The sequence below is a fragment of the Festucalex cinctus genome, chromosome 10, assembly GCF_051991245.1.
Source record: "Festucalex cinctus isolate MCC-2025b chromosome 10, RoL_Fcin_1.0, whole genome shotgun sequence".
In the NCBI taxonomy this organism is placed as follows: Eukaryota; Metazoa; Chordata; class Actinopteri; order Syngnathiformes; family Syngnathidae; genus Festucalex; species Festucalex cinctus.
In genome coordinates, this window is record NC_135420.1 from 14,364,429 (window position 1) to 14,390,605 (window position 26,177).

The window sequence follows — 26,177 nt, forward strand, 5'->3', positions numbered from 1 at the left end:
GACGACGACGATGATGATGATGATGATGATTTATAATTATTCCTCCCCCAAATTTCACAAAATTCGTATTTCAAGAGTCAGGCAGAAAACCAAAACACTTTTCCGGTTTCCGAAAGGAGTAAAAATGTTATTATGGTGCAGGTTTGTTTTCTAAAATGAGAAACGCCACCAGGTGGTTGAACAAGATGTAATGTAACACAGCTTGTAAATGTCCGAGGGACGAAACGTTACACGGCAATCGCGTTTTCAAACTATCGCGATGAATTGTCTCGAGTACGCCCGCTCTCAGCACAGTTACACCCCGCCAGTCGTGAACCAACAGCGCAGAAATGTACTCGCGCTCCGTGTATCCTATCCAGGTTTTTCCTGAACGTACCGAAGACCGTTGAGGTATCAAAGCGAGCATGTTTGACCCCCCTTTTGAATATTGAGAGGAAGAAATCGACTTGGGAAAAGCAGTCGGGGATCAACACCTGCGCGAGCCCGCTTTGACAGCCAGCGTGTGAGAAGGAATGGCAGCTCCGCGGCCGATAAAAGGCATCCTGAAAAACAAGAACAACGCCGCCAGCGTTAAACCTGCGCCTGGCGACTTTCTGTCAGACAAACCCGAACAAAGTCCCGGACTTTCAGATGAAGATCAGCAGTGAGTGTTGCCTGTAGTCCTCTGTCGGGTGTGTGTATGAATGGGTTACACTAAACAGCAGCTAGCTTAACAACCACGCTTGTTAGCGTTAGCGCAGACTCGCGTAACTTTACGACCGCGACAGTTGCAACATTGACTTATTTCGTGTCAGTACGGTTTGTGTACGCTGAGATGCGCTTGTTACCAGAGTTATGCTGCATGAGCAATCTGTGTGGGTTGTTATAGCTATATTTACGAGCCTTTATTTATGATGGGTTACATGCATGAATTGCAACGATTCTTAAGTACATAATAATTTCACATTCCACCTGTTAAGTATCAGAGGTCTGTCACTTTTATGGCCCAGTATTTGATTTTGTTTGAGCTCCCATATTGTCTCACTGACTTTACTATCACAATAACATATCATGTTACCCCCTTCTCACTTGTCTTGGCAACTGAGCTATTAATGGGTACAGAATCTATTATTTAACATTACTTATTTTGCAACCTAAAGCACATTTGCCATTTAATTGAAATACTAATTCAATACGGTCCATACCGTCTGATGTCCACATGTACTAAAATAAAACAAAAACATTGCTCGTGATGTTAGGTGTCAAATAAGCACTGCAGAGCAATACTATTTATTTTAAAATTTGTATTAATTAATTTATTTATTTATTTATTTATTTTAAAGGAGAGGAGAGTGATGATGTTGACTTGCAAAGGCAGCCAAATGAATGACAGAGCTCTCCTGGGGAAAAAAAAAAGAAAAAAAAAAAGTGCAACCTGCAGTATATACTGTATCAAGTCTCCCTTCAGCCCAGACCACCAATCAACCATCACAGAACGGCTATAATTCATTTCCGTCGGCCACAAAACTTTGGTCTTTTACCATCTCCAGGTGAGAGTTGTTGGAAGCCAACAACGGTGCTAAACTTTGCTTATTTACTTCTTTTTTTTTTATCCTTACACTTTTATCGTTCCTCTGCCAAAAAACAGAAACAAGGAGCCAATATATCTACCCTGTTTTGAATTTTAAATCACTTTTCTTGTTTTTCAAAAATTCATCTTGCCGTACTTCATTTTGATGGATGAAATTGGCTCAAATGGACATAAAAAGGTCTGTCCTAAAATGTATGTGCTTTTGCAATTATTTATCAAATTGTGTAAGAGTCAGACTAGACAAAATAATGACTACCAGGAATGGGCTCCCGCGGTAACCACACTGGTCTTATCACTCTATCAGTCATTTTGTGATTAGTGAGTATCAGACATTGTCCCTCTGCTAACCTAGCCAGCAGCTCTAGACATGAGCTCGTAATGTCAGAGCAGCACTCTGTAAAATTAGGCCAGAGATGACAGCTATTAGTGAATTCCATTCCCGGCAGTGAATCAAGCTTTTTCTGCGTTGATCCCAAAAATAGCCTCTGTAAGTGAGCAAGCGGTAAAGGGGGAGAAAAAAAATGTAGAAGCATCCTGGAGTGGAGCCCAGCACCAACATCGAGCAGTGTGAGCACCATGGTTGAACTAAATCTGTTATGTGACTGTTTTCCCATAGAAACAATGGAAATGTAAGAAGTGTAAGCTCAATTTGTTGAGTAACATTCAGCATTCTTAACTGTCATACAGAGTTAAAATAAGTGAACCATGATCTGAATTGAGCTCGGACATTCAGGCAAATCGTATGGTTAAAATCTGGCCATTTTGTGCACCAGTTCCCAATGGCCTCTTGCCATAAAAAAAAAAAAAAGTTTTTCACAATACCCAATAATATGAACTTTCTCCAGTTTGTCTCAACAATGACCGTCTTGTACGCTCATTTACTTTTCCAACCGCTTAAAGACATTTGTCTGCTTATGTGTCAGTCATGGAGCAAATCCCTATTCTCTTCTCATTTTCCAACCAAAGGATATCCTGGGTAAACCACCCATCATCCCGTCAGCTGTCCCCATTTAAACAATGCAACAGTGTACAGTGTAAACAAGCATGCAAATCCTCAAGTTGTCCCACCCAAAGACTGCAATAAATGGATGGGTTGCAAAATGCAAATATTAACGTGATCGTTCTTCACGAGCTGACACATATTACTCTTGCATACTAAATGGCAATGGAAAAAAAAAAACAGACTTGAAACAAGCTAATTGGCACAGGACATGGCCAACTTTGGTCCCTAGATGAATGTGAGTTTTTTTTTTTTTCACTTAATTTTAAATCAGTCAATCAACACATGAGATTTATGGCCATCCCTAGTGAAAAATATTTAGTATTTACGCTGCTTAATTGTGTGCTTCCTTGTATGTTTTGACCATCCTCTATCTCCGTATTAAACCAATGCCCACTGCTGTTGTTGATGGGTTCGGTTCACAGTCAGTAGGGGAGCACCTTTCCTCACTAGTGCCCCACGACTCTGTCACCTGATAGCACTGCTCAGCTCTCTCTCATGACTCACTTTATTTAATGAGTTATCTCCAAGCGAAATGTTGCCAGCTGAAGAGCACCTCCGGGTAAAGTCATCAGCACACGACCCTATATTTATCTGTAGCCGTGGTTGGTTGTCCACCCCCCTCCTTGGTTAGGCAGGTTGTTATGACAAAGCAGAAATGAATTGACTTGCATTGTTGGTTAAGTACTGTCACAAAATCATGTTATTTGTTGCACTGATTTGAGAAATTGATGCTCATGATATTGTTCATGTATTTGGCCTTGTGTTCCCAAATGAATGCAGTCAAAAGTGAAAACTGGGACATGTTCAGCCCCAGTTTAAATGTGGATGCTTTCGCTCCTGGAAAGCTCTTTTGGGATTGAGGATGGTAGCGGTGCGTCGTGGTCACAATGCACTCGTCTATAATTTACTTGAAACTTCATTTTTTATTTTAATTTTTTCTACAGAAAGAAAAGCCAGAAGTGGGATGAGATGAATATCCTGGCAACATACCATCCAGCAGATAAAGATTACGGCCTGATGAAGATAGACGAGCCCAGCACACCTTATAACAGGTCCGCCTTTATTAAATGTTATCACAGTAATATTTGAATTGGAAAAAAGTAGACATAATGTTTCCAGGCCTAATCAGTAGGTTTGGAATGCGTCAGAATGATTAAGGGAAGGTCACATGACATCCTTTTCACCTGCCATGCTTGACAAGTTTTTTACTTAAGGAATTTAAAAAATGTCCTATTTATTATAGGATGGTTGGGGATGACGAGGATGAGGGGGCCTTGAGTGACTCAGAAGGTCGGAGTGCACTGCCTGCGGATGACCTGACATCAAAGTAAGAATTTAATGAGCGTTCAATGGATGAGAAAGGGTGACAAGGTTAAAGAAAAAATAATTAAAAAAACAAAAGGCGAGTTACACGTGATCAAAATTGTTGGCACCCATCTTTTCATGAAAGAAAAACCCACAGTGGACACTGGACACAGAAATAACTTGGATCTGGCAAAGGTAATACACTTGCAAAAGTATTAGCTCCCTTGAACTTTTTGACCTTTTGCCACATTTTGGGCTTCAAACATAAAGCTATACAATTAGTTTTGTTAGTTTTTTTTTTTTTTTAGTTTTTTTGTGTGAAGACTCAACACTAAGTGGGACACAATCATGAAGTGCAGCAAAATTAGATATTTTAAACATCTTTTTACAAATAAATGACTGAGAAGTAGGACATGAGAAATTATTCACCCACTTTTCTCTCAGTGCAGCCAACTGATTCCACAACGTTATCCCAGATTGCTCAGTATATTTATTTGTCTAATGATACAGTTTACTCACCAATGTTTTTTTAACAGACCTTTGAGACCATCACGGCACAGGTGGATTCAAACTGAGACTCCATTATGTACAGGTGGACTCTGTTTATTATCGTCAGTCATTTCGGTCAAAATTGGACCATTCAGAAATCATCAGGGGACTTCTGGAGTCAGTTGGCTGCAATGGGAGAAATGGGCTGAATGCTTTCTCATGCCCTACTTTTCAGTTATTTGTAATAAAAAAAAAATAAAAAAAGTTTAAAATGTACAAATTTCGTTCCACTTCACGATTGTGTCCCACTTTGTGTTGATTCTTCACACAAAATCCAATTTTATATATGTTTGAAACCTAAATGTATCAAAAGGTCAGGAAGTTGGGGGGCTTATATTTTGTGCAAAGCACAGTTATGAATAAACATGTATGATAGCAATTAACCAATTTAATTTAGACATTGCTTATGAATTAGGGGCAGAAGAAGGACATTTTGGGGTGCACAATGTAAATCAACTTGCAAAATAAATATTCACATTTTCTCTCATTTTCACTAGATGGTCTGAAGTGTGCAAAGGAGTTTTGTCAGTGACAAAAACTAGAATAATATTAAAAATCTGCTAATTTACTGGTTGCAAATGTGTGGGTAGCTGAAAAATTTACTCAAATTTATGGGGCAAAATGACACTATGTCTGGAGCCCTGTTGACTAACTTCCAAGCTTTTACAGCTGGGAAAGAATAGGCCCAACAGTAATAACAGGCACAATACAATATATTTTCTGGGCAGACATTAGAAGGCATTCCTGTTGGTGAGACGTCATCCTGTAGAAAGGAAATGCTTCTTTTATTTTTTACTTTTTGGACTCAAGTCACCACCTCTTTATCATGGGTAATCCTTACTTCTTTAGCCTTGCTAGCTTATGTGTTGTGTGTGTTGGGAGAGAAATGTTTGTTTTCTGCTGTCTAATGGAAGTGCATTGATGCTCGAATGAGACGGGCTTCAGTGAGGACGGCGGTTAGCTTCAGGCTAGCAAGTCAATTAGCCTCCTTTTGTCTTTTTCCTCTTGAGGCCTCTGATATCAGCTGCTCTTTTCCTCCATGTCCACCCACTCATCTAACAAATGTTAACATTTTTTTAAGTTGATGTACCTTACCTCAAAATACATTATTTTATTGTCTTGTCTTGTCTTTGTCCACATCTTGTGTGAAGATCATATTTAAGATGACAGGCTGAATCAGGCCAGTTTTGTTGTAGTACGATAAATGGGTTCTTCCCCCACGGCCATTCGCCGCCATCCACTCAGCCATAAACCATTATTCATTTTGTCGTCTGCTGTGTGTGCGAGATGGCAATGAAAACCTGTTATTTTTGCTTCATGCTCGAGTACTTACGACTCACATGCTCACTTCTTCTTCTCTCTCTCTGCACCCGTTCTCTCCTCCCCCTAATCTCATCCTCATCGTTCCCCCCATCTGCTCTCGCTCCAAATACGGCCCCTTTGAACTGAACAACAGGCAAAGTTGTGGTGTAATGGAATCTCTAAATGTAATAAACTGAAGAACCATCTACTCTTTTTACCAAGGCTGAAAGCAGCAGAAGGCTCAGAACCTCGATTTATGAAAGAGGAAGAAGAGGAGGAGGAAGTGGAAAGTAGTGAAGAAGAAGAGGAGCTGTCCCCCGAGGAACAAGGTGAGCCAAGGCATCACCTCGACCTCGTTATTGATGTTGATTTACTTTTATTATACTGCTCAGGCAGAACTCGTGTCAAGATAATTGTGACTTTTTAAAAATAAATTTACATTGACTGTGGCTGGCAACCAGTTCAAGGTGTACCCCGCCTAATGCCTGAAGCCAGCTGGGATAGGCTGCAGCAGCCCCCGCGACCCTCGTGAGGAAGAAGCGGTCAAGAAAATGGATGGATGGACTTTACATTGATGTTTTCCCCTTTCCCCATAGCCAAAAGGAAACATTTTCAAATGATGAGGAAGAAGCACTACAACGAGGGCCTCAACATCAAGCTGGCTCGACAGCTCATCGCTAGTGAGCTTGATGAGGACGAAGACGAGGAGATGACGGATGAAACGGAGGAGGCTGAGGAGATCAGTGTTGACCCGCCACAGGAAGGTACTGGTAAATAAATTAATTTGGGTTAAGTTTTTTTATTGAGCTCCTCCAGTTAAACTGTATTCACTTATGCCTGTTAGTTACTATCTTGTTGGATGCGTATTAAAATCAACCAGTACAAACTGTATCGAGCTGTGCTAAGTTGGTGCAGTAGAGCAGGATTAGTAATGTAAATGTTTGTCTTGTTCCCTCTAGTTGATTCTCAGGACTCGTAGATGACGCGTCTCTTCCTGCTCCAGTACGTGTGTCGGCTCCCCAATGCTGACAAACGACGTCACTGCGCCGCGTGTTTTCAATGTCAGGCCAAACACCAGACCCCGCTTCACCCATCTAACGCCTCTAAACAGCCAGTAACTTTCAATTCACCTGTCTCCACTGCTCCAAAAAAAGTGAAATAGAACTTCAAACCTAGTGGAAATGTCCTCCCCTGATGCCTTGAAGGTCCCCATCACCCTCCTCACTGAACTGGCATGCACGGAATAGAATGAGTGTAAAAGGAATTGAAGGCCTTTGAGGAAAATAGCTGGGATTTCCCTCGCTACAGGCCCGAGTGCTGGAAGGTCAAGCAAAGGGAAAACACCCTCTAATGACTGTGCTTGTACCGGCTGCACTTCAGATGGACTTTGATTTTGTGACTCACTGCTCTGGTTCGTTTTATATCGATGACAGTTTTAGTTTGATGCCCATAATTGCTAGGCATTTGTGGATGCTGCAGTGCTCAAAAGTGGACTTTTTCTTAAATCAACCAGCACAGATTTTTGTTTTGTTTCGTTCACTTGATTTTTGGCTATTTACAAAGCCCCAAACCTCACTTATAATTTGAAGAATATCGATATCCTCTTGAGTGACCTTTTCTAAACACTGAAAGATTTACCATGGCGGTTTTCGTTAAAGAAGCACTTTTCCAAATAATGTTTATTTTATTCCCTCCGCCTCAAGCTGATGAGTGTAAAAGACAAGACTGATTCAGGCTCCAGCTCCCTGTTGTTCTTGGGTGGAGTAATAATGTTATCTAACATTCAAGGACGGAACAGTATTAAGTCACACAAACACTGAACTTGCGCATGTCCATAGGACAGTCAGATGTTGGAGAAAAAAACTGTATGTCTTTCACAAGGCTCCTTTGTCAGCTTGAATACAACCAATGATCACTGTGCTCTGATAATTTTGACTTTGCATAATGGCTAAGCTTCAGCATACAGAATTTAACTAAATTCTAATGAAGAACATACAATGAATGGCCTAGGTCATTTTATGCTTTGCTAATAATGATCAAGCAGGAGGAAAATATTATGCTACTGATGAATAAATTAATAAATGTTGGCTACATTATGGGTTCTGATATGTCAAGTTAATCATTTAAAATATTGAGGGAAAGGATGACAACACTTACGTATGGAGGAGCCTTGACAGTGTCTTGTGTTCTTATTTTTTGTTGTTGAACCATTAAATTCTTGTTGTGACTGTTGATGTGCTGAGCATTGTGTTATGGAAATAAGATACAGAACATCCTTTGCAGTTTCACTTGTCATTTTGAATTTAACATTTTACATTCCTGATGGATCAGCCCATCGACCAATTGCACAAACTGGGCTCTGTGCCACAAAAAATGAAGATGCCTGAAAAAAATGTTACCGCCATGCTTCCCTCTTAGTTGAATCAAATGTTTATTCACCATTAAGTATGAACAGGTCATGTATCGTGTTAATTTCTGGTCTCATTTTCTCTATTGTTTGGCTTGTTTGTACTTACCGGTACAGTACCTTGTTTTGTAATAATGATCAGAATGACTGTTGTGAGTAGGTCTGAAATATTCAATACCATTTTTTCCCCTCATCTCTGTCTTGATTGGTCAAAGATATCAACACTAAGTACACTAGTAGGCCTACTTTATGAAACGTAAAATCCTGTTCCCCCAATGTAGTTTTTTTCTTTGGCATTTGTGTCTTATGACCTAAAAGAAATGTAACAGGGAGACAAGAAGTGACAGTAAGCATGGAACTGGAAATGGAAACTGCTGTGACATTGGAAAGAATCTGGCTGCTTGGCAAGGGCGGTTCTGGGGTCAGAGGTTTATGAGTGCTGAACTCCCGGACAGGCAAGATAAATGTACTTTTTGTATATTTTAATTTTATTCCCATATTTATAAAATAACTATTTTTGGTCATGGATATCCTATTAATTAGCTTTTCATTAGCACATTGGCTTTAATAACACATGCACAAGATAGCTTGCTTCTCCATTCCAATTCCAACAGGATAGTGGTGCTGAAGTTTCTTAGCTAGAAAAAAGTGTTAGCTAACTCTTACTTAATAACACAATTGCCTTAATTTTGTTAAAACGCTACATTTCAACAAATTACTGTATGTTAACACACTTCTCTATTTAAATTATAGGGCATACAATTTAAAAAAAGTTACAAATATCTTACATTTTAGGGGTGCTGGCATTCAATTTAAGGGTGCTTGTGCAACCCCCCAAAATTGGTTAGAAACACCCTTGAAAGACAATTCAAAACATTCATTCTATTATTGTGGGTGTGCAGTGACCACTGGACACTTGTAATTTATCTATCCGACAGTTGGTGGCACTATTCAACAGCATATCGGATTTGTTCCCTTGGACTTCTAGCAACTAATAGGATAAAAGCCACGACCGAGTTCATGCGAGGATTATTCCACGTTCGCTGTAGTAGTGTGAGATTTACTACGAAACAGCATTTCATAACGCCCTTTCATGCAATCATAAACAGGTCTAAAATTCTGTTAAATGCCGACAATCCTTTAAATGGATTCAATCGAGTTGCACTGCAACGAAAGAGCTTTTTTTTGTCCCGGGAATCATCAAGAGTAATTCCAACGGATCAGGAAACCTATCACTGGGCGCAAAGATGATAAATACTGAGAGAAGCAACTCACTCTTATGTGTGTGGAAATTGTTGCGTGCTTAGAAAATATGTAGTTTTATATACCATATAGTATGAAAAATTTGATTGCTATTACAGTGCTATTAACACATTTGTTATTTTTGTGAACTTTTTAAGGCAACAGTTAATAATAATGTAAATAATGTGTGTGACCTAATTTGGCAAGTTGTTAATGTTCTAGTTTTATTTTTATTTTTTATTATATATATTTTTTAAACATTTTATGAATGGCGTCCCGAAATTTTGAATGTAAGATTTAAACATGTGTACAGTGCATCTGCGCATGCGTTTTGACACACGATCTACGTACGAGTCCATAGTATGTGCGTGGAAGAAGAAAAGCTTCTCTCCCACTGGCTGCCATGAGCGAGCTACAGAGCGACACTTTCCTTTCTTGTGACCGACTGCCGTGTCCGAAATAGTCGCGTTCGGCCTCGGCGTTATCGCAGTCCACTTCCACGCGTTTTATGGTTACATTTGTCGCGACTTGTGAAACGTAGCTGCTGGCCTTTTGAGGCTAGCTGGCTAGTGGAACCTTGACGGACGGAGGCGGACGGGAGGGAGCCAGCTGGTCGGACAGTAACGCTAGCAAACAAGCTAATTAGCAGCAACGACTCACCCCGGATTATTGTCTTCGCAATCAAACAGCGTTCGGGTGTTTAGTTTGACGTGTACACGCCAAAAATGAAGATCACTGTGGATTTCGAGGAATGTTTGAAGGACTCTCCCCGGTTCAGGTGAGCGATGACAACTGTGTATGAGCGTGTGCGCGCGTATACTGTATGTCCATTTTTCTTCCCCAGTGTATTTGACATAAACATAATGTGCTCAGCACTAGTAAACTGCAAGCTGTTTGACCACTGCCACATTGCTATTTTGGTTCCTGAAGAAAGCTGAAGCCAACCGAGAAGGCAGGGAAACTCACTGAGCAATATATACTGTAGTGACAAACAGATTAAATAGTAATAACTGATCTTTTTTTTTTTCCATATCTACTGGCCAAAAACAGATTCTTAAAATTGGGTAAATCTCAGGGAATTATTGTTTCATTGAAATTTTCAGTTAACTTCCTCAGATACTCTGTTGAGCCTCCTTGCGCCTGCACTTCTTGTTTTTGTTTGAACTTAAAATAAAGCTATGTAAAACATTAATATTTCAGTTATATTAACATTTTGGAAACTTGTTTACTGTAGAAAAATATGTTAGTTTTAATGAAACTTTCTAAGAGGGAGCACCCCTTTTTGTTATAATTTTAAAAACAAAGATGTCAATTGCCTAAGATAAAAAGAAAAATATTCTTTGAAGATTCTTTAAAGCAACACAAAGGAATTTTCTTTCTTTTTTTTTTTCCTGTCAATTACGGTGGCACCATATAGACAATGTAGTGGTTTGCCTGAAGGAAGATCACGTTTTCCACGAGTTTTCCACGAGTACCAGCGCATAATATAGGCTAAATTGAGCTCATGCCAGTGAGTGAAAACCGGGCCAGTGTTGATCCTTGACTGTCCTTTTATCCAGGTAGCCCTGCTCCCCACCCTCAGACAAAACCTTTTAGTTTTTTTCAGCTTCTACCATGACAGAAGTAGTTGTGTGTAGATGTTCAAATCCACTTCTGTCTTTGTAACGAATAGGTAAAGAGGGAATTAATGTTGTGCTGTAAAGCAGTCCACATTTGTAGTTTTTCTTTTTTTTTTTTTTTTATGTGACAAGGTTGCTGTCACCCTCTTCTAAGTTGCTTAGTGCCTGTAAAAGTGATACAGATCCCGTCAAGCCATGACAAAGGTACCATTCAACTAGATGTAAATCGATGTTTCATTAGTTTTGAAAATATTTTATGAGGGTTTAAAAGTTCCTTAGTGTTGCTTTAACATGATGAAAATCTGAAACACTCAATAAACATTGTAAAAGGCTGTTGGTATTGTGTTATTCAAAATGTTTACATGAATATTTTCCCTTTTACTGCAAATGAAGGAATATTCGTTATCGGCTTCCTTGATCACTAATAATCGGTATCGGAGTGGCCCTGAAAATAAACATCAGTCTCTAGTGATTGATGAAAGCCATATCAGGAAATTATGCAGTCGACACGAATGAAAAGAAGCCACATTGTGCGTGTGAGCTCCCATTTGTCTCTCAAATTCCCATAATTCGCCATTCATCTCATTATGCCACTTTGTTCACTCATCATGAATGATGTCACCCGATTTGATCGGGCTGTGATCTTTGCACGATGACTGGACAGACACACTTCACAGCCCCAGTGAGTTTTTTTTTTTTTTTTTTTTTTTTTTTTTATGTGAAAGTTGAAGTTCGTTTTAAATTGCGAATTTTAGCTCCAAACTTCCTTATTTGCTCTCATTTTGCACTTCCCAGACATCTGAGAAACCGCCTCTTGCGTTCCTTTCTCGGACTCCTCCTTTTGTGATGCTGCAACATCCTCTCTTCTCATACAAATGAGGAACAGATGTGAAAGACTCATTTGTTGAGAATTTTAGCATTGCATGTTTTTTTTATACATACAAATGTGTGGCTTGAGCTCTCGTGCTTGTCAGAGCTCTAGGCTAGCTTTTTTTTTTTTTTTCTCGGAGCACAGTGGCCCCTACCCTGAAATTTTAGAGAAGCAAGACAGTACAGAAAGATTTAGGTGCATACACTGTAGAATGACAAGCAAAGTAAATATTCATCCCACTCATAGTCAATATAATGTGTGGAGATTGTCAGCAACAAAAAACATTTTCAAGAATAGTAATTATTAGGGGTGTGAATTGCCTAGTACCTGACGATTCGATTCGTATCAAGATTCACAGGTCACGATTCGATTCGATACCGATTAATCCCGATACGAATTTATAAGTCGATTGTTGCGATTTTTTTTCATTCAAATTTAGAAAATACTAATCAGTAAGCTTGTAGAGTGTAAGATTTATATGAAAATGTATTATTTATTTATCTGAAATTTCAGTCTTATAGAGGTTGTAATCTGTTTCATGTTTGAACAGCATTAAAATAAAATATCAAGGCTTAATGTTCCGTTCATATAACATTCTTCCATGCTCAAGGTGTGAATCCTAACCCGAAGTCAGATGTTTTGTTGAATATTTTTCCATTAAAAATGGAAGTTTAAAAATCGATTCACACACACAAAAAAAAAAAAAAAAAAAAAGGCAATGATGATAAGACGTTGAATCGGTAAGACTACCGAATGAACAATTCTGAGCTCTTAAAAAATAAATAAATAAATAAATAAATAAATCGATTTTTTTTTTTTATTGAATCGATTCGAGAATCGCGCGATGTAGTATCGCGATATATCGCCGAATCGATTTTTTTTTAACACCCCTAGTAATTATGTATGTTTAAAAAAGAAAAACAGAAAATTTACAGCATGGTCACATTCTTTTTTTGGCTGTAGAACATAAAATGCTGACTCGTAGACGGTTTGATCCATTTCAGTGACGTTTTGATGACTCAAAGCTCGACAAGCTTTCAGGTCAGCTGGCTCAATGTTTATCAGAGACTGACATGGATAACCAGTGGCGAACTGATACCCGTAAATGTATACCACTAAAACAGTATGTGATACTTCTCCTGTATTGTACGTGTGCGAAAGTGCAGTTGTTAATAATACAGTTGAATGTAAGTCATGTACAATCCATTAATCCACTTAACCTGGTGTGGGGGCAAGGAAAGGCTGGTGGGCCACTGGGCTAATAAAACGCTGGTCTGATCTCATTAATGTAAATGTCATTTGTTGATGTTAATGTGAATTTGTCAACACTATCCAGTCTAACTTCAATGTCATGGTAATAAGTTATTTCCCAGAATGCTGTGCAGTCATAACCACATTCATCCATGACTTGGTCTTAGGTGACCTTTAGCTGTGTAGTCAAGTCATTACTTGGCTTTGCTCACGCCATTGCAGGCTTATCACGTGTTTGGGTGAATCACAGATTATTTCCGAACAGTTTTCCACTTATACCACGTTTCACTCAGGTTTTTTTTTTTTTTTTAAACACTACCCCCACCCAACGGCTTGTTTTGCCAGAGAGGAGGATAAAACAGGAGAGAATGGATGAAAACATGATCCGGCAGAGTGGAGCAGCTTTCATTCACTCGACATCTGTTTTCATTTTAGTGTGCTTACAACTTTGTGCCAGAGAATATGTAGCCCCCAAAGAGAGAGGCTTGTTTTCAAGTGGTAATTTGGCACAATATTTTTTTCTTTTTGCACTCATCCTCATCTTGGCTTTAGCTGTCCATGTTCATAAACCATACCATATTTTTATTTTTCTGAAATTACGATACACACGAAGTAGGCTATACATTACTGTACATGCTTTGATGTTCCGGTCTCGGATCTGATGAGCATCAAAACTAGTCCTTACACAAAATTACAGTTTTGTGTTTTTTAAATGTGGATTAGCATGTTATTAATATATAAGTAGTAGATTATTGACTTCCTTTTCCTTGCTTGTGATAACATGATTGCCCTTTGCATATCTGTGTTGCCTATTTGGTGCTTGCATGACTTGTGTTATATGAAGGAATTGGTCCAACGTTCCCGCTTTCCCCTGAGTCACTGGCAGCTGACGAGTCAGCAGATCACAGGCACTGAACCTGCACCTGGTGAGCAGTGCTCATATTGCCTAGATGAGCGTCTCTTGGGAGGCAAGCTGTGTGCTTGTTAGCATGCTGGCCCTGTTGTTGTATGATTTAATTAAGCTACGGGCCATTTCCTTTTAATTGGCGTTTATAATGGCGATTAACAGTGGGGTCTGTCTGACAGGTTTTGTGCTATGGTACCATTGTGCATCTTGAAGGGAAAACGGGCCTACGATATCATCAGACTGCTCTAAATGTTGACCCACTTTCAAGAGCAAATAGAATTCCCCAGCAGCAGCATGTGTAAATGTTCATCTTTAAATAATGATTTCATTTTGTTGATGTTAGTCTCCATTGGTGTGTTGTACAACAGCAGGACGCCTCTCCAAAGAACCACTACTCCACTTTCAAACAATTACAGGATCTCCGTCATAGCATTGCTCTCACCCCATTCTTCACATTTCTCTCCACATAAAGCAAGTTATAATGATATTTATTTTTTTGCCACAGGCCCTGTCATGCGCAGAACGCAAACGATTGGTTTGTTCAGTGGAGTAAAGTTATAACACTATACGTTTATATGACCAAATAGTCGGTTAAGAAAAGGATTAACCTAAGTCTTATTCAGGTTTTCATGGTTATTGAGTACTGACTGCATGTTTGTTACGTTGGTTTGCTGGTTGGAAAATAGAAAGTGAAGCCTCGTGAGTTACCCGTAATCCAAGGGTATGACTCAATTTTACTGGATACCCTACTAACATTTGCGCTCTTAACATGGCAGCACAGAGCAAAGCACAGGTGGCATTACTATTCTTGAGCAGGCCTTCACATAAAACAAATGTCAAATATTCTTTTTTGTTCCTTGTTTTTACTCTGTATTTAATAAAACAGAATTATCTCGGAGGGGGACACTTATAAGAGCACACACGCACACACTTTCCTTAAAATATATATGATATTGATATGCTTACAGCAGCATGTAACTCACCAGTGAATTAAACAATGATGATACTGAGACAATGTAAATTCACTTGTCTGTTGCTTTTATATTGAAACAAAGATTTGTCTTTTTGTCTTTTTCTACCTGCCTGGTTTTGAGGTGGTTTGATTTCCAATTCAAATAGCACCATTGGAAACTAAAAAAAAAACAATGCTGCATTGAACGTGTCAGTCAGTACAAGACACACTTGGACGGTGGACCAATTTTTAAGAAATTTGCAGGTTTTTTTTTTTTTGTATTGCGTATGCATCTCAGTTTTATACGAAGGCTGAAGAAATATCTCTTCAGTGAAACTAGGGACCTAAAGGTTCCTAATCCTATAGTTTTTAATTGGTCTTTTCCTTGCGAATATGTAGTTTAAAAACCTGTCCTCACCACCCTTTCAATCTACATCAAACAACACCTCAAGTCTTTATCTAGCCCAAGAGTCAACCTCACTAGTACCCATCTTATTAACCACAGTTTCTTGGTTCTCACGTTTGTTGTGTCCCAGACAGAAAAGTTAGACTGTATTCTGTGTAGTTTCTTTGCATCCACTAAACCACAACAAGTACTGTTGGGATTTTGTGTGAGGTTCACTTCTGACATTTCTAAAATAGAAATGTAGCCTCATATATCATATCAATGTCTAATATAGTTAATTGTGAAGAAAGTCTGTTGCGCTTGTGTGCCTTGAGGCAGCTTCCATTACTTTTTTTTTTTTTTTGGCTTTGCTGGAGCCAGACATCAGATGATTTTCCAAAAGTGCATTGCACGTGAAGCAAAATACCTGCATCACCCAACCTTCTTCACTACAGCATGTGGGCTCTCCGCAGATGCAAGCCGATTGATGCCACTTTGAAAAGATGTGATACGCGTGTGTTTGCACAACTATTTTGAGAGTATAAGTTAAAAAAAATCAGTTGATAAATATTTGATACTATATATTTGATGATGTGATTCTCTTATGTTCTATTGTCAAAGTCTAACTGTGCTTACTGGTGTTGTATTTTGTCATGAGTCTAGTATATGCAACACAGATGAGTGCTCCATCCCAGTGTAGTTTACGGTTGACATTACGGCATTACAATTAATATCACTGAGTTCATTATAGGCCCTTTTACACTGCCTGTAAAAACCAATACTTACTTCTTTGCACAGCCAGATTAAAAGCAAAGCAAACTGCTCTCTCACAAGTATTTCACACTGGTGGTTACTCTTTAAAAACTAAACGTGGATAAATTTGTCCCTACATTTACTGTTGTGATGCTTCAATTTCACAGGGTCTCTGTGAAAGAGGCTGCCCCGTCCTGAGAGGACCTTTGCAGCACTGTGGAAATAAAATTGGATTTGTAAGGATACTAAGGAACCATGAGCCCAAAAGGGAGAATATGATGTGGGATGAGCCCGTTAACACATCCATTACATAATTACAACTACATGGACAGACATAGGCAATTATAATATTCCAATAAACAACATCAGAGCTCTTATACATGACAGTAAACTAACATTTGACATTCCCCCACAGAACTAAGGATTGATAGTTTGTTCCACACGTTTTTGCCGTGCCGACATTCGGGCTACTTCCTTGTTAGTTTATATCCACGGAACCTTTGGAGTTTTGAGGAGTATTATAAACTGTGTGTGCTCAGGCTAGCTTCCAGACATAACTGTCCCAATTCCACAACATACTTCCTTTTTAGATGATCTAGTATTCCCTCCGTGCTGCTATGAAATGTAGGGTTGCATTACATCATATGTATTTTTGGTGAAATAGGCCCTGCCATGATGCTGCATTACCCACAATGCTTCTGTTTACCGGTACATTACGGATTTCTCTGATTACCACTGCAGTACTGCACATGTGCATCATGGACTGATGTACAACCAGTGAGAGACTAGGCAGTTTCGAGAGAAAAACAAAGCACCAAACAAATAATTTAAGAGCCAATGAATCGTTTATGTATTTGTGGAAGATTTTGATCATCAAGGTAGTCGTGACTAGTCGACTAATACGGGCAGCCCTAGTTCTGCCATGATGTCAGATGATGTTGGGGGCTTTTGCTGACAAACAGCAAACAGCTGTCGGAAGTTGGGCAAATGTCCTACTTCTGTTACAGTAGGGTGTTGCTCTTAATCCATCTGCTTCAATTTTGCCCAGTTTGACTGAATCAATTTCTCAAATACTGCTTTTCAGCCATTAGAGAGGACCATCGCTGACCTTTTGCTTTTCTTAAACTATGCTGTACCTTGAGTAGTACAAATAATACATATTAACCTAACAACCCAATGATAACCCAATGATATAAGAACAGATTAAATTTGTATACTACAGTATTGCAGCTTCTCTCAATAATTTTCACATTCCAATTTTTAACATTTCCATTAAGCAGCGATGTATATCTGACCAGTAAAGTATTGATCCAACCAACAGTTATTTTCAAATGTGTTTTTCCTCTGCAGAGCTACGATAGAGGAAGTGGAGGGCGATGTGTGCGAGTTGGAATCGAAGCTCGACAAAGTGAGTACCATCCAAGAAAAATATAATTCTATATTTATTCTATTGTGTTAAATTGCAACCTCAGTGGCTATGTGATATTCCAAATTGATGCTATAAAGTCAAGTCTAAGTCAACCGTAAGATGACAGTGTCATCGTGACACATGCTTATGTTTCAAGAAATCTGCACTTTTACATCGATTGCTTCATCAGGTCCTTTTAATGTGTTCTTGGACTGGCAGTTTTATTAATAATAGACTAAAAATGAGACGAAACGATTAATCCACTATCAAAAATAATTCTTAATTTGATAATTGATTAATTGTTGATTAATGAATAGTCCTGTGTCAATCCCCATACAACCCAATCTGTTGTCGAAGTAACAGAGTTTCTGTTTACTAAGTGAGGGAAAGACCGTGAGCCTAAACTGTATTGATGTTCATTGTTCCTGGACTTGTCCTCACCCTCCTCAAAACTCCACCTCAGTGACTCAGTCCAGCCTTCACTTCCCTTCTTGCTATAAAGAGGAAGGATCTACTGGGGAGTGGGAGTGTATTTTACAGTTGTGTGTGCGTGCGCGTGTATGTGTGTGTATGTATTGATGGGTGGAGGCTTTCAACAGCCCCACATTACATGTAGTAACACACTTAACTCAAGACAATACAAAAGGATTAAATTCTCATAATTGTTAGTGAAATCTCCCGAAGCACTTAAATATTCTGTCTGGTGGCTGTTCTGTTTATTTTTAACCCCTTCCCATAGAGATGCACCTCGTCAGTGTGTCTAGCTGTGAATGTGTTGATGCAGTGGCTTTCATTGTGTCTGCATGTGCCCACCTGTGGTAAATGTATGCTTGGCAATGTATTCAATCTTCTTCATATACTTGCTTGAACCAGCCAATGACTAGTTAACGAGCACTTATCACTCCAGCTTTTGCAAAAATGTGCATCTCCTGAGTCAGTAAGAGCTGAGTCTGTTGAAGTTGCCTTGAAATAGCTTCCAAGCGGTACAGTTGTACAAGTAGAAGGACCTGAGCTAGTAGCATTTTCAAAAATTTTCAGGACTGCATTCAAACCCTGGGCATGTTGAATTTGCATACGCTTCCCGTGCCTCTATGGTTTTGTGGCTATACAGTATGTGCCCTGTAATTAACTGGCAATCAGTCCAGACCAGTCAGCTTGGCCAGGCTCCAGCTTCGCCTTGACCCTAAACAGGATAAGCAGAAGAAAATGGATGGATAAAACAGGTCATGAAATTATATAACAATTTAATACATCATGTGTTTATAGAAGTGGAGAGGGAGCAATCACAGTTGAAGTTGCTTTTTTGTTTGCTGCTTTTTGGCTGAGACTTCTCTATGGGAGATAGCAAGGTTGTTTATGTTTACATAACCTGAAATTATCTCTGTGTGCCCCCCAAGTGACTCAGCAGGGAAACAAGTTCTTCTTTTGTTCTAAGAATCTAGCAATGTTTTTTTTTAACTCATACTTGAGACCACATAAAATTCCTAAATACCCCTTTTCATGACATGCTTTGTTATCTTTCTTTAGCTGGTGAAGTTGTGTATCGGGATGATAGATGCTGGGAAAGCTTACAATGCTGCCAACAAACAGTTTGTCAACGGGATCCGGGAGCTTGCCCTGCAATCTACCAAAGATGAAGTCATCGAGGTAAATACAAATGTGACTCATGCCTCCTTTGTGTTTTCAAAATGAACTGTATTTGAACGAATGTAACTTTGTGCATCAAAGGTTGATCTTTTTATTTTTTTCCACTTATTTTACTTGCCTGAATATTGTGAGTTTATTTTCTCCTATAGAGTAGCAGCCTCCAGGGCTGCATGTGCAATTCACTTGACAAATTAGAGTACGTAACAAATGAGAAGCTAAAAAGGATGCAATTCACGGCAGCCACTGCTTATACATTGGACAAAAAAAAAAAAAAAAAAAAAAGAGTCTACTGACCCCTATGCATGAAATTCTGAAAATATTTCTTGATCTCACTTTTCATATCATGCCAGTCTAAAGCAGTCTGTGTTGGCATGAAACCTTTAGACCTCTGCAAGAAAGCAAGCGCGATGCTGGAAAAGTCTGCTAGAACAACTGAATTTTTTTTTCAATTTAATTATTAATTAATTATTTGGGGTTAATGAGAGACGCTTTAAATGCTGGCGGTTGTGTGCGTGTGTGTGTGTCTGTGTGTGTGTGGGGGTGTGCGTGCGTGTGTGTGTGTGTACTCTCAATTAACTTGAGTTTGGATGTGATTGGTTAATTCTGAACACAGCCACATTACAATTAGATGAGGGTGTGCACACTTGTGCAAATTATTTTACTTACTTTGTTGATTTTGTTGTTGTTGTTTTTGTTTTACCAAGTGAGTTGTGCTTGTTGTAGGTCACATTACTACTGGAAAAAGTTTTAATGATTTATCTTTTATTTATATTTCTTGTCTATCACAACTTTGTACTTGATTGAGAAATCTCAATGATTTAAAATTGTCAATGTATTAGTATTGCTTTTTACATCATCTCTAACTGATTTTGACTGACATTTTTTTCGACTTGATATTTGTCCCTCTTTTCTCCCCTCAGTCGAGTCTTTCAAAGTTTGCGGAAAGTCTTCAGGAGATGATCAACTATCACACAGTAGGTTCCATCCATGTCTTTTCAGTGTTTGAATTCCCTGTTGGCAGCTTAGCTGAATACAAAACACAATTGTTATGGCTGTCTGAAGCTGCATCTCAACTTCAGCAATTATTTCCTGCTGCCCAAGTAGACATTGGCATGCAAGACTTAAGTGTATTCTAGAAATGGGTACCGGTAAACGGCAATTATTCAAGACTGTTCAACTATTTGTAGTTGAGCATGAGAATGAATGTTGAGGAAATGCTGGTCATGTCAGCTGATTCCCAAGAGTGGTTGTTGCCACTCAGCGATCTTTTAAGCACATGATCTCAAACAGTTCTCTGTTAGCCAGTGGTAGCCTCTCCTAACCACACTACTCGTATTGTCCTCTCTGCTTTCCAAATTGCATAGAATCCATAAGAGTGAAGTGCTCGTGAGAAATCTTTGCATAGTAGTAAGTAATGCATGTATGACTGAATTGCAGAAATAAGCACTGTGTTATACAGTGAAGAAAAATCACGTTTGACAAGTTATACACAAGTTGACTTGCCAATAGTAAGGTTCCGATCATATTTTAGAATTGATTATTATGTTGTTTATTTTTATTTGATTAATTGATGATTCATAAACAAAAATCTAAATTTCCTTTCCATTATTATATATTTTTTTTTAAAAAGTGAAGAAAAATGCAACATAAATCAGGATTCAGTTAGTGATTTGATCTGTAATATGTTAGATTAGGGAAAATGTTGGTAATTGTTTTCCCATGAAGTAAAATCAGATATTTTCACATAGCTTTCCACAGAAATCAGCTGATCATGATCGGTGGCTGATGAATCAGTGCACCACTTCATGCCAAACATCTTGTCAACTGCCAAATGAATGCAGTTATAATACTCGCTCTGTGACTGTCTCTGAGAACCTTTTGTCTTGTTTCATACAACAGTTGTTCATAATGATTTTTTTTTGTGCAGATACTATTCGATCAGGCCCAGAGATCAATCAAGACCCAGCTTCAAACATTTGTTAAAGAGTGAGTATTAAAAGTGATGATTTATGTAAGAAAGGGCTGTAAATTACATTGCATTCTGAAGCTGTTAGCTAAATTACACGAAAGGGAAGACAGAACGTATAACATTTTATGTACTTTAAGAGTGGATGGAGGATGCAAAATGATTTACTTTAAAGTGCTTCTTTATGGAGACTTATTTCCAAATATAGCACCCCAGGTGGGCTTGTGCTTTGAAGAAGCAGTGTGATCTTAACCCTGGTTAATTAGATTTTTAGGAATTAGCCTTTTTTTTTGCCCCTGGCTCACCAGGGCTCAACACCCACTACAGTAGCTACAATGCTTCTCAGATAGAGCAGGGAAGGTGTTTCTCCATAATTACCCACTGCCTTACAGCATTCAAATATGACTTAATCTCTCTAAGCCCAACGACATGAGAAACAATTGTGAGACACAAGAATATTTAATGTGTGTGCACTGCAGACACTCTCAGGCACGCAGCTTCGTTAGCATAATGAAAGACTGGTGTCTGTGTGGGTTTTTAATTTACTGAAATTTAGCATTAACTGCTGTGTAACTGTTGGCTTAAAAGCAATGACAAATTGGCTTCTTTTCGAGTTTCACTTTCACCTGCCATGGTCTTTTGAGACTCCTTGGAAAAAAACACCTAAAACTCTACCTGTCTGTCCACCCTATCCAATTGCCAGTGACCTACGTAAGTTTAAAGAAGCCAAGAAGCAGTTTGACAAGGTGAGTGAAGAAAAAGAAGCAGCACTGATAAAAAATGCCCAGGCTCCTCGCAACAAGCAGCATGAAGTGGAAGAGGCTACCAACATCCTTACCGCCACGCGCAAATGCTTCCGACACATCGTCCTCGACTATGTTCTACAGGTAGGCAACACAACGTATATAAAATGTCATATTCCGTGACAGGAAATCAAGTGTTATGTTACAAGGTTTCTCTGCAAGGCATACGTGTCAACTACATTCTGCCATATTTCATTAGGCTTTATTTTCTGTTGAAAGCAATGTCAGCATGGTAGAACGTCACTAAAATATACTGGGCGATGCTCTGACGTTTTTCCTTTCAGTTTATTTAATAATTGGTCCATCAGTTTAGTTAATGTATTAAGAAATATTTTTGAGGGGAGTTTATTAAAAATTCTCTTTGAGGAGATTCTTTTTTTCAGAAGGACAAAAATTTGTAAAAGCATGCATATTTTCTCAATCTCAACCACGAGTTCTGAAATGCTGTACTAGCACTCTTGGGTTTGAACAGAAAGCCTAATTTGCTGACTCATGGTTTAACATGCTGATGTGGTACTTGGAAGAATGAACCTCAGATTTGTTTGATCCCACTAAATACAAAGTAATACTCTCTACCACATGATACGGATTCATTTAAAGTTGTAGCAGTAATACTCGTGAAGGAATCGTTTTTCAGATATGTTGTGGAGATGGATGCATACTTACAATTATTCATGTCAGAGAAATTAAATAAGTGAAGAATATGTAGAAAAGAAAGTGAGCAATAGAATGAGTTTAAAACCGGCATGTGTAAGACATACACAACATAAACAACCTCAGGCAAGAATAGGAAGCCAAAAAATGCAGATGCAGAAAATAGGTTTGGTAGCGTGCTCCTGTGGTTCGTTGCAAAGACAAAAGCTTAGCTCTGACAATTTTTCTTGCCTTCTTATCTGCATATTGGAAATCTATGTGGCAAGCTGCTGGCACAGCAGAAAGAAATGTTCCGCTTATGGGCCTTGTAGGAAATGGCTAAGACCAGGAATGTAGCTTTTCTGCTGTTTTTGTTGAATTTAGTGTAATTATACATTGCACAGTGTACAGTGACATACAATTCAAGTCTATAGAGGCAGAGAGAGTTGTAAAGTTGTAACTGGTGTTTTTATGCCATTTTTCTGTTGAATACAAAATTCTGCATCATGAAGTGAACTCCTTTTAATTATTGACTACTGTGAAATTAATTATGCTAGTGTTGTTATTGGTAACAAATATAAAACATGTTTACCGGGTTGCAGTATCTAAACCTTCTCTCCAGTACAAATCAGTTGTCAAATCACAAGTTGTCATTTCTACATGTACAAATCAGGACTTTTACAGTTACAAATTTATACTTTTTTCTACAGGTACGTTTTCTTTTTTTCAACACAAGTTACTTTTGCACCATATTTACCTCTATACTAGAGGCAAGAATTGGAAGCTGTGGCGACACCAGTACCATCTACGGTTATATAGAGCTCCCCCTGGTGTCAGTACAAGGAACTAGTGCTGTTAATGTTTTCCTTATCACCTACCACATCATATTCACAAACACCCAAGTGGCTCAATATATTTTATTTATTTTTGCAGATTAATGTGCTACAGTCCAAGAGAAGATCAGAAATCCTAAAATCTGTAAGTACAGTATCCACTGTTTCACAATCCAGAGAGACTCGGCTTGTTTTGCTCAATAAATAATGTCTGTCCTCGTCACAGATGCTGTCCTTCATGTATGCCCACTTGACTTTTTTCCACCAAGGCTATGACCTCTTCAGTGAGTTACAGCCACTAATGAAACAGCTCGGAGGACAGGTACAGCAGACAAGAAGTGCACGCACACTTGCATGGCATGCATATCGCTGGCGTTGGGCCAAAACATTGTATCTCCAAAATCATCACTTTCAGTAATCCCCCAAAACGGCATGTTTGTTCGACCATTAACATTGCATCAAAGAAAGCAAGCCATTTTCAGAAATTTAGATTGGTAAAAATAAGTAACCAAAAGTACAGATTTTTGAAAAAATATAAAATGTACTAAATTGTTACTTATGAGGTTTCGGCACAACGGCAGCAATATCAAACAGTCATACAATATTAGTGGGCGTTAACAACCTAAACCTTAAAGGGGAAGTCAACCCCCCAAAAAGTCTTGACAAATAATATGATCTATGCAGCCAAACTAGTCTAAATACGGTATTATATTTTTGTGCTGGAGGCGACAACCAGCCTTCCCCACATTATCTTTGATGTGCCCTCTTACACCTTTTATTACATACATTTTCAAACCCTTACGCAGGGTGGGGCCTGTCTGAGCATAGGTTGCTTATCAGTAGCATAACCAAAACGGAAAACAAAAATACACACATAGTGCAAGTAAACGAATAATTGAAAATCACAGTACTTACTGGCTGAAAAAGACAACGCATGAACAAGCTCGAGAGTATGGAAATGTAGATGCACTGGTGACAAGCAAACAACCAAAAATAACTTCATCTTCCTCCTGTGTGTCCTGCTCCAAAATACCCTGCTATTGATGATTGCCAGCAGGTGTGACACAGGAGACTCCCCCTCTGTCACACTTCAAGTAAAACTGCTACTGAAAACAAAACAAAACAAAAAAACAGCAACGGGTGACAACAAAACAGGATTGTGACACAAACATATGTTGTGATTCACTTATCAGTTTGGTCTGTAACGTACAGTGTTAAGGAAACGGGAAGGAGATGCGACACTGCACACAGGCTGATCTTTATTTGGCTGCGGGCTGCAAAGTACGAGCTGCGGGTGATCAGTTTTTGTGGTCGGCATTGAAAGGTATTGCGCGACATGCCGATCAGGTACTTTTCATTGGTGGCCGATCGGTCAGGACACTACTACTACCCTCACACTCCACAAGTTGTCCCTCTGCCTCAGCTTTTTCTGCATGTTAAATGCTGGGGATAATGTATGAAAATTGTAACATGATTTATATTCTTGTTTAGCATAAGATTGTGCAAATATTCTTGCCAGTTTAGTGTAACAGTGATAAAGGTACATCAACAGTGTGAACAACAGATCATATACAAACTTGGAGAGGTCCCGAGTGAAGCAGAAGCAGCAGACTAACTAAAAATGTTTACATACCAGTACCATGCGGTAGATAAACTGTCATTATTATGTTTGAGAGGGAATGTGTAGTTTTATCATAACAGCATTTCTCTTCATGGACTCATTAAATTTTGTCTGTAGCAGAGACTGTATAGTGACATTATTTGAATTACCGTAATATTTCTCTGTGAAGTGAATCTGTGTGCGTCCTATGATAAATACCCCTCCCTCTTCGCCCGCGTGTGATTTTGAGATGGTGATCTCAGTAGAATGAGGAAGAAGGCAGCTACAAGGCTTGAGATGTGTTTTTCCCACCGTCATTCTCACTAGTTTCGAGTCAGCTGAGAGAATGCGATGGAGAAACCTAAGAATCTTGTTGAAGTCTTGTGGATTGTTTGTGGGCGGTTCTGCTTCTGAAACCACATCAAGAAAGAAAATCTGAATAAGATGCCATTTTTCTGAAAGTTGGGGAGTCACAAGTTGGAGAAGAAGAAAGGAATGGAGTTTTAAAAAGCTGCACGGACCAAATACTGTTTGTGTGGCAACAAGAGAGAAGGCTCATTTGTGAGTGAAATTGAATTGTGAACAGTTCAAACAACATTCCTCTAAACTGGAGTGGTAAGACAAGTGCTGTTTTTAGCTCATGTGCCGAAATTGGCACGATCCTTCACAGGAGAGAACAGTATCAAGAAAATAGAAGCTTTTGTTAATGCATAGTTAGGACAGGATGAGAGGCGGAGTGTAATCTTCCATAGCGATCGACAGAGAAGGAAGAGGCGCATATTGGAAACGCGTGGCTTCAACCATCAAAGGACAGAAGAGGAAAATTGGGAGAGGAAAAACTCAACCATGAAGCCCTATAACCCTGCTGATTGTGGACGGCTGCATACACACTGATCTTAGATCTGTGTGAAAGTGACAAGAGGGGAGAATCGCCATCCAAAGAGTTAGAAACAAGAGGATTAACTGGCTTTCTATCATGAAGCTGAAGAAAATGGGGCGCCTGTGCAGGGAGGTGTGGAGGAGCTGTCAACAGGTCTGTTGTCAATGTATGATGACTAAGGGCAAGAAAATTACAATAGAAACATCAAAATATTGCTGCTGCTTCCATTTTATTTATTGTGGATAGGTGAGAAAATTAGAGAAGTCTTCATATGGAAGTACTTATTTAAAG

The 26,177-nt window shown here is 38.9% G+C and overlaps 2 protein-coding genes across 9 annotated transcripts in view; both read left to right on the forward strand.

The window, feature by feature from the left end:
• The first annotated feature begins 93 nt into the window (after positions 1-93).
• ppp1r2 (protein phosphatase 1, regulatory (inhibitor) subunit 2) lies at positions 94-7,961 on the forward strand. The gene is made up of 6 exons (XM_077533985.1): positions 94-643; positions 3,518-3,625; positions 3,817-3,900; positions 5,952-6,058; positions 6,326-6,493; positions 6,689-7,961. The coding sequence occupies exons 1-6, from the start codon at positions 513-515 to the stop codon at positions 6,706-6,708; spliced, it is 618 nt and encodes a 205-aa protein (XP_077390111.1). The 5' UTR covers positions 94-512; the 3' UTR covers positions 6,709-7,961.
• A 1,755-nt stretch (positions 7,962-9,716) lies between these two features.
• The window catches only part of LOC144026633 (arf-GAP with coiled-coil, ANK repeat and PH domain-containing protein 2-like), a 32,421-nt gene continuing 15,960 nt past the window's right edge, over positions 9,717-26,177 (forward strand). For 6 of the 8 annotated variants that reach the window (XR_013285249.1, XM_077533456.1, XM_077533457.1 and 3 more), the window contains exons 1-8: positions 9,717-10,156; positions 17,467-17,524; positions 19,052-19,171; positions 20,092-20,145; positions 21,099-21,157; positions 21,841-22,024; positions 23,507-23,551; positions 23,633-23,728. Coding sequence is in view for 7 of the 8 variants with exons in the window: in XM_077533456.1 (XP_077389582.1) it covers positions 10,104-10,156; positions 17,467-17,524; positions 19,052-19,171; positions 20,092-20,145; positions 21,099-21,157; positions 21,841-22,024; positions 23,507-23,551; positions 23,633-23,728 (669 nt within the window). In the remaining variant the exon portion in view is untranslated. Of the gene's footprint in view, positions 10,157-17,466; positions 17,525-19,051; positions 19,172-20,091; positions 20,146-21,098; positions 21,158-21,840; positions 22,025-23,506; positions 23,552-23,632; positions 23,729-23,758; positions 26,040-26,177 lie in introns of those variants that run through there. The other 2 variants (XM_077533459.1, XM_077533460.1) reach the window with 2 other exon arrangements.

Bases quoted from the DNA above. Each gene is read 5' to 3' on its own strand.
- ppp1r2 (XM_077533985.1), top strand. From the start codon at position 513: ATGGCAGCTCCGCGGCCGATAAAAGGCATCCTGAAAAACAAGAACAAC. The intron at 3,626-3,816 runs GTCCGCCTTTAT...TATTTATTATAG, and splicing joins CCCAGCACACCTTATAACAG to GATGGTTGGGGATGACGAGG. The intron at 3,901-5,951 runs GTAAGAATTTAA...CTTTTTACCAAG, and splicing joins GCGGATGACCTGACATCAAA to GCTGAAAGCAGCAGAAGGCT.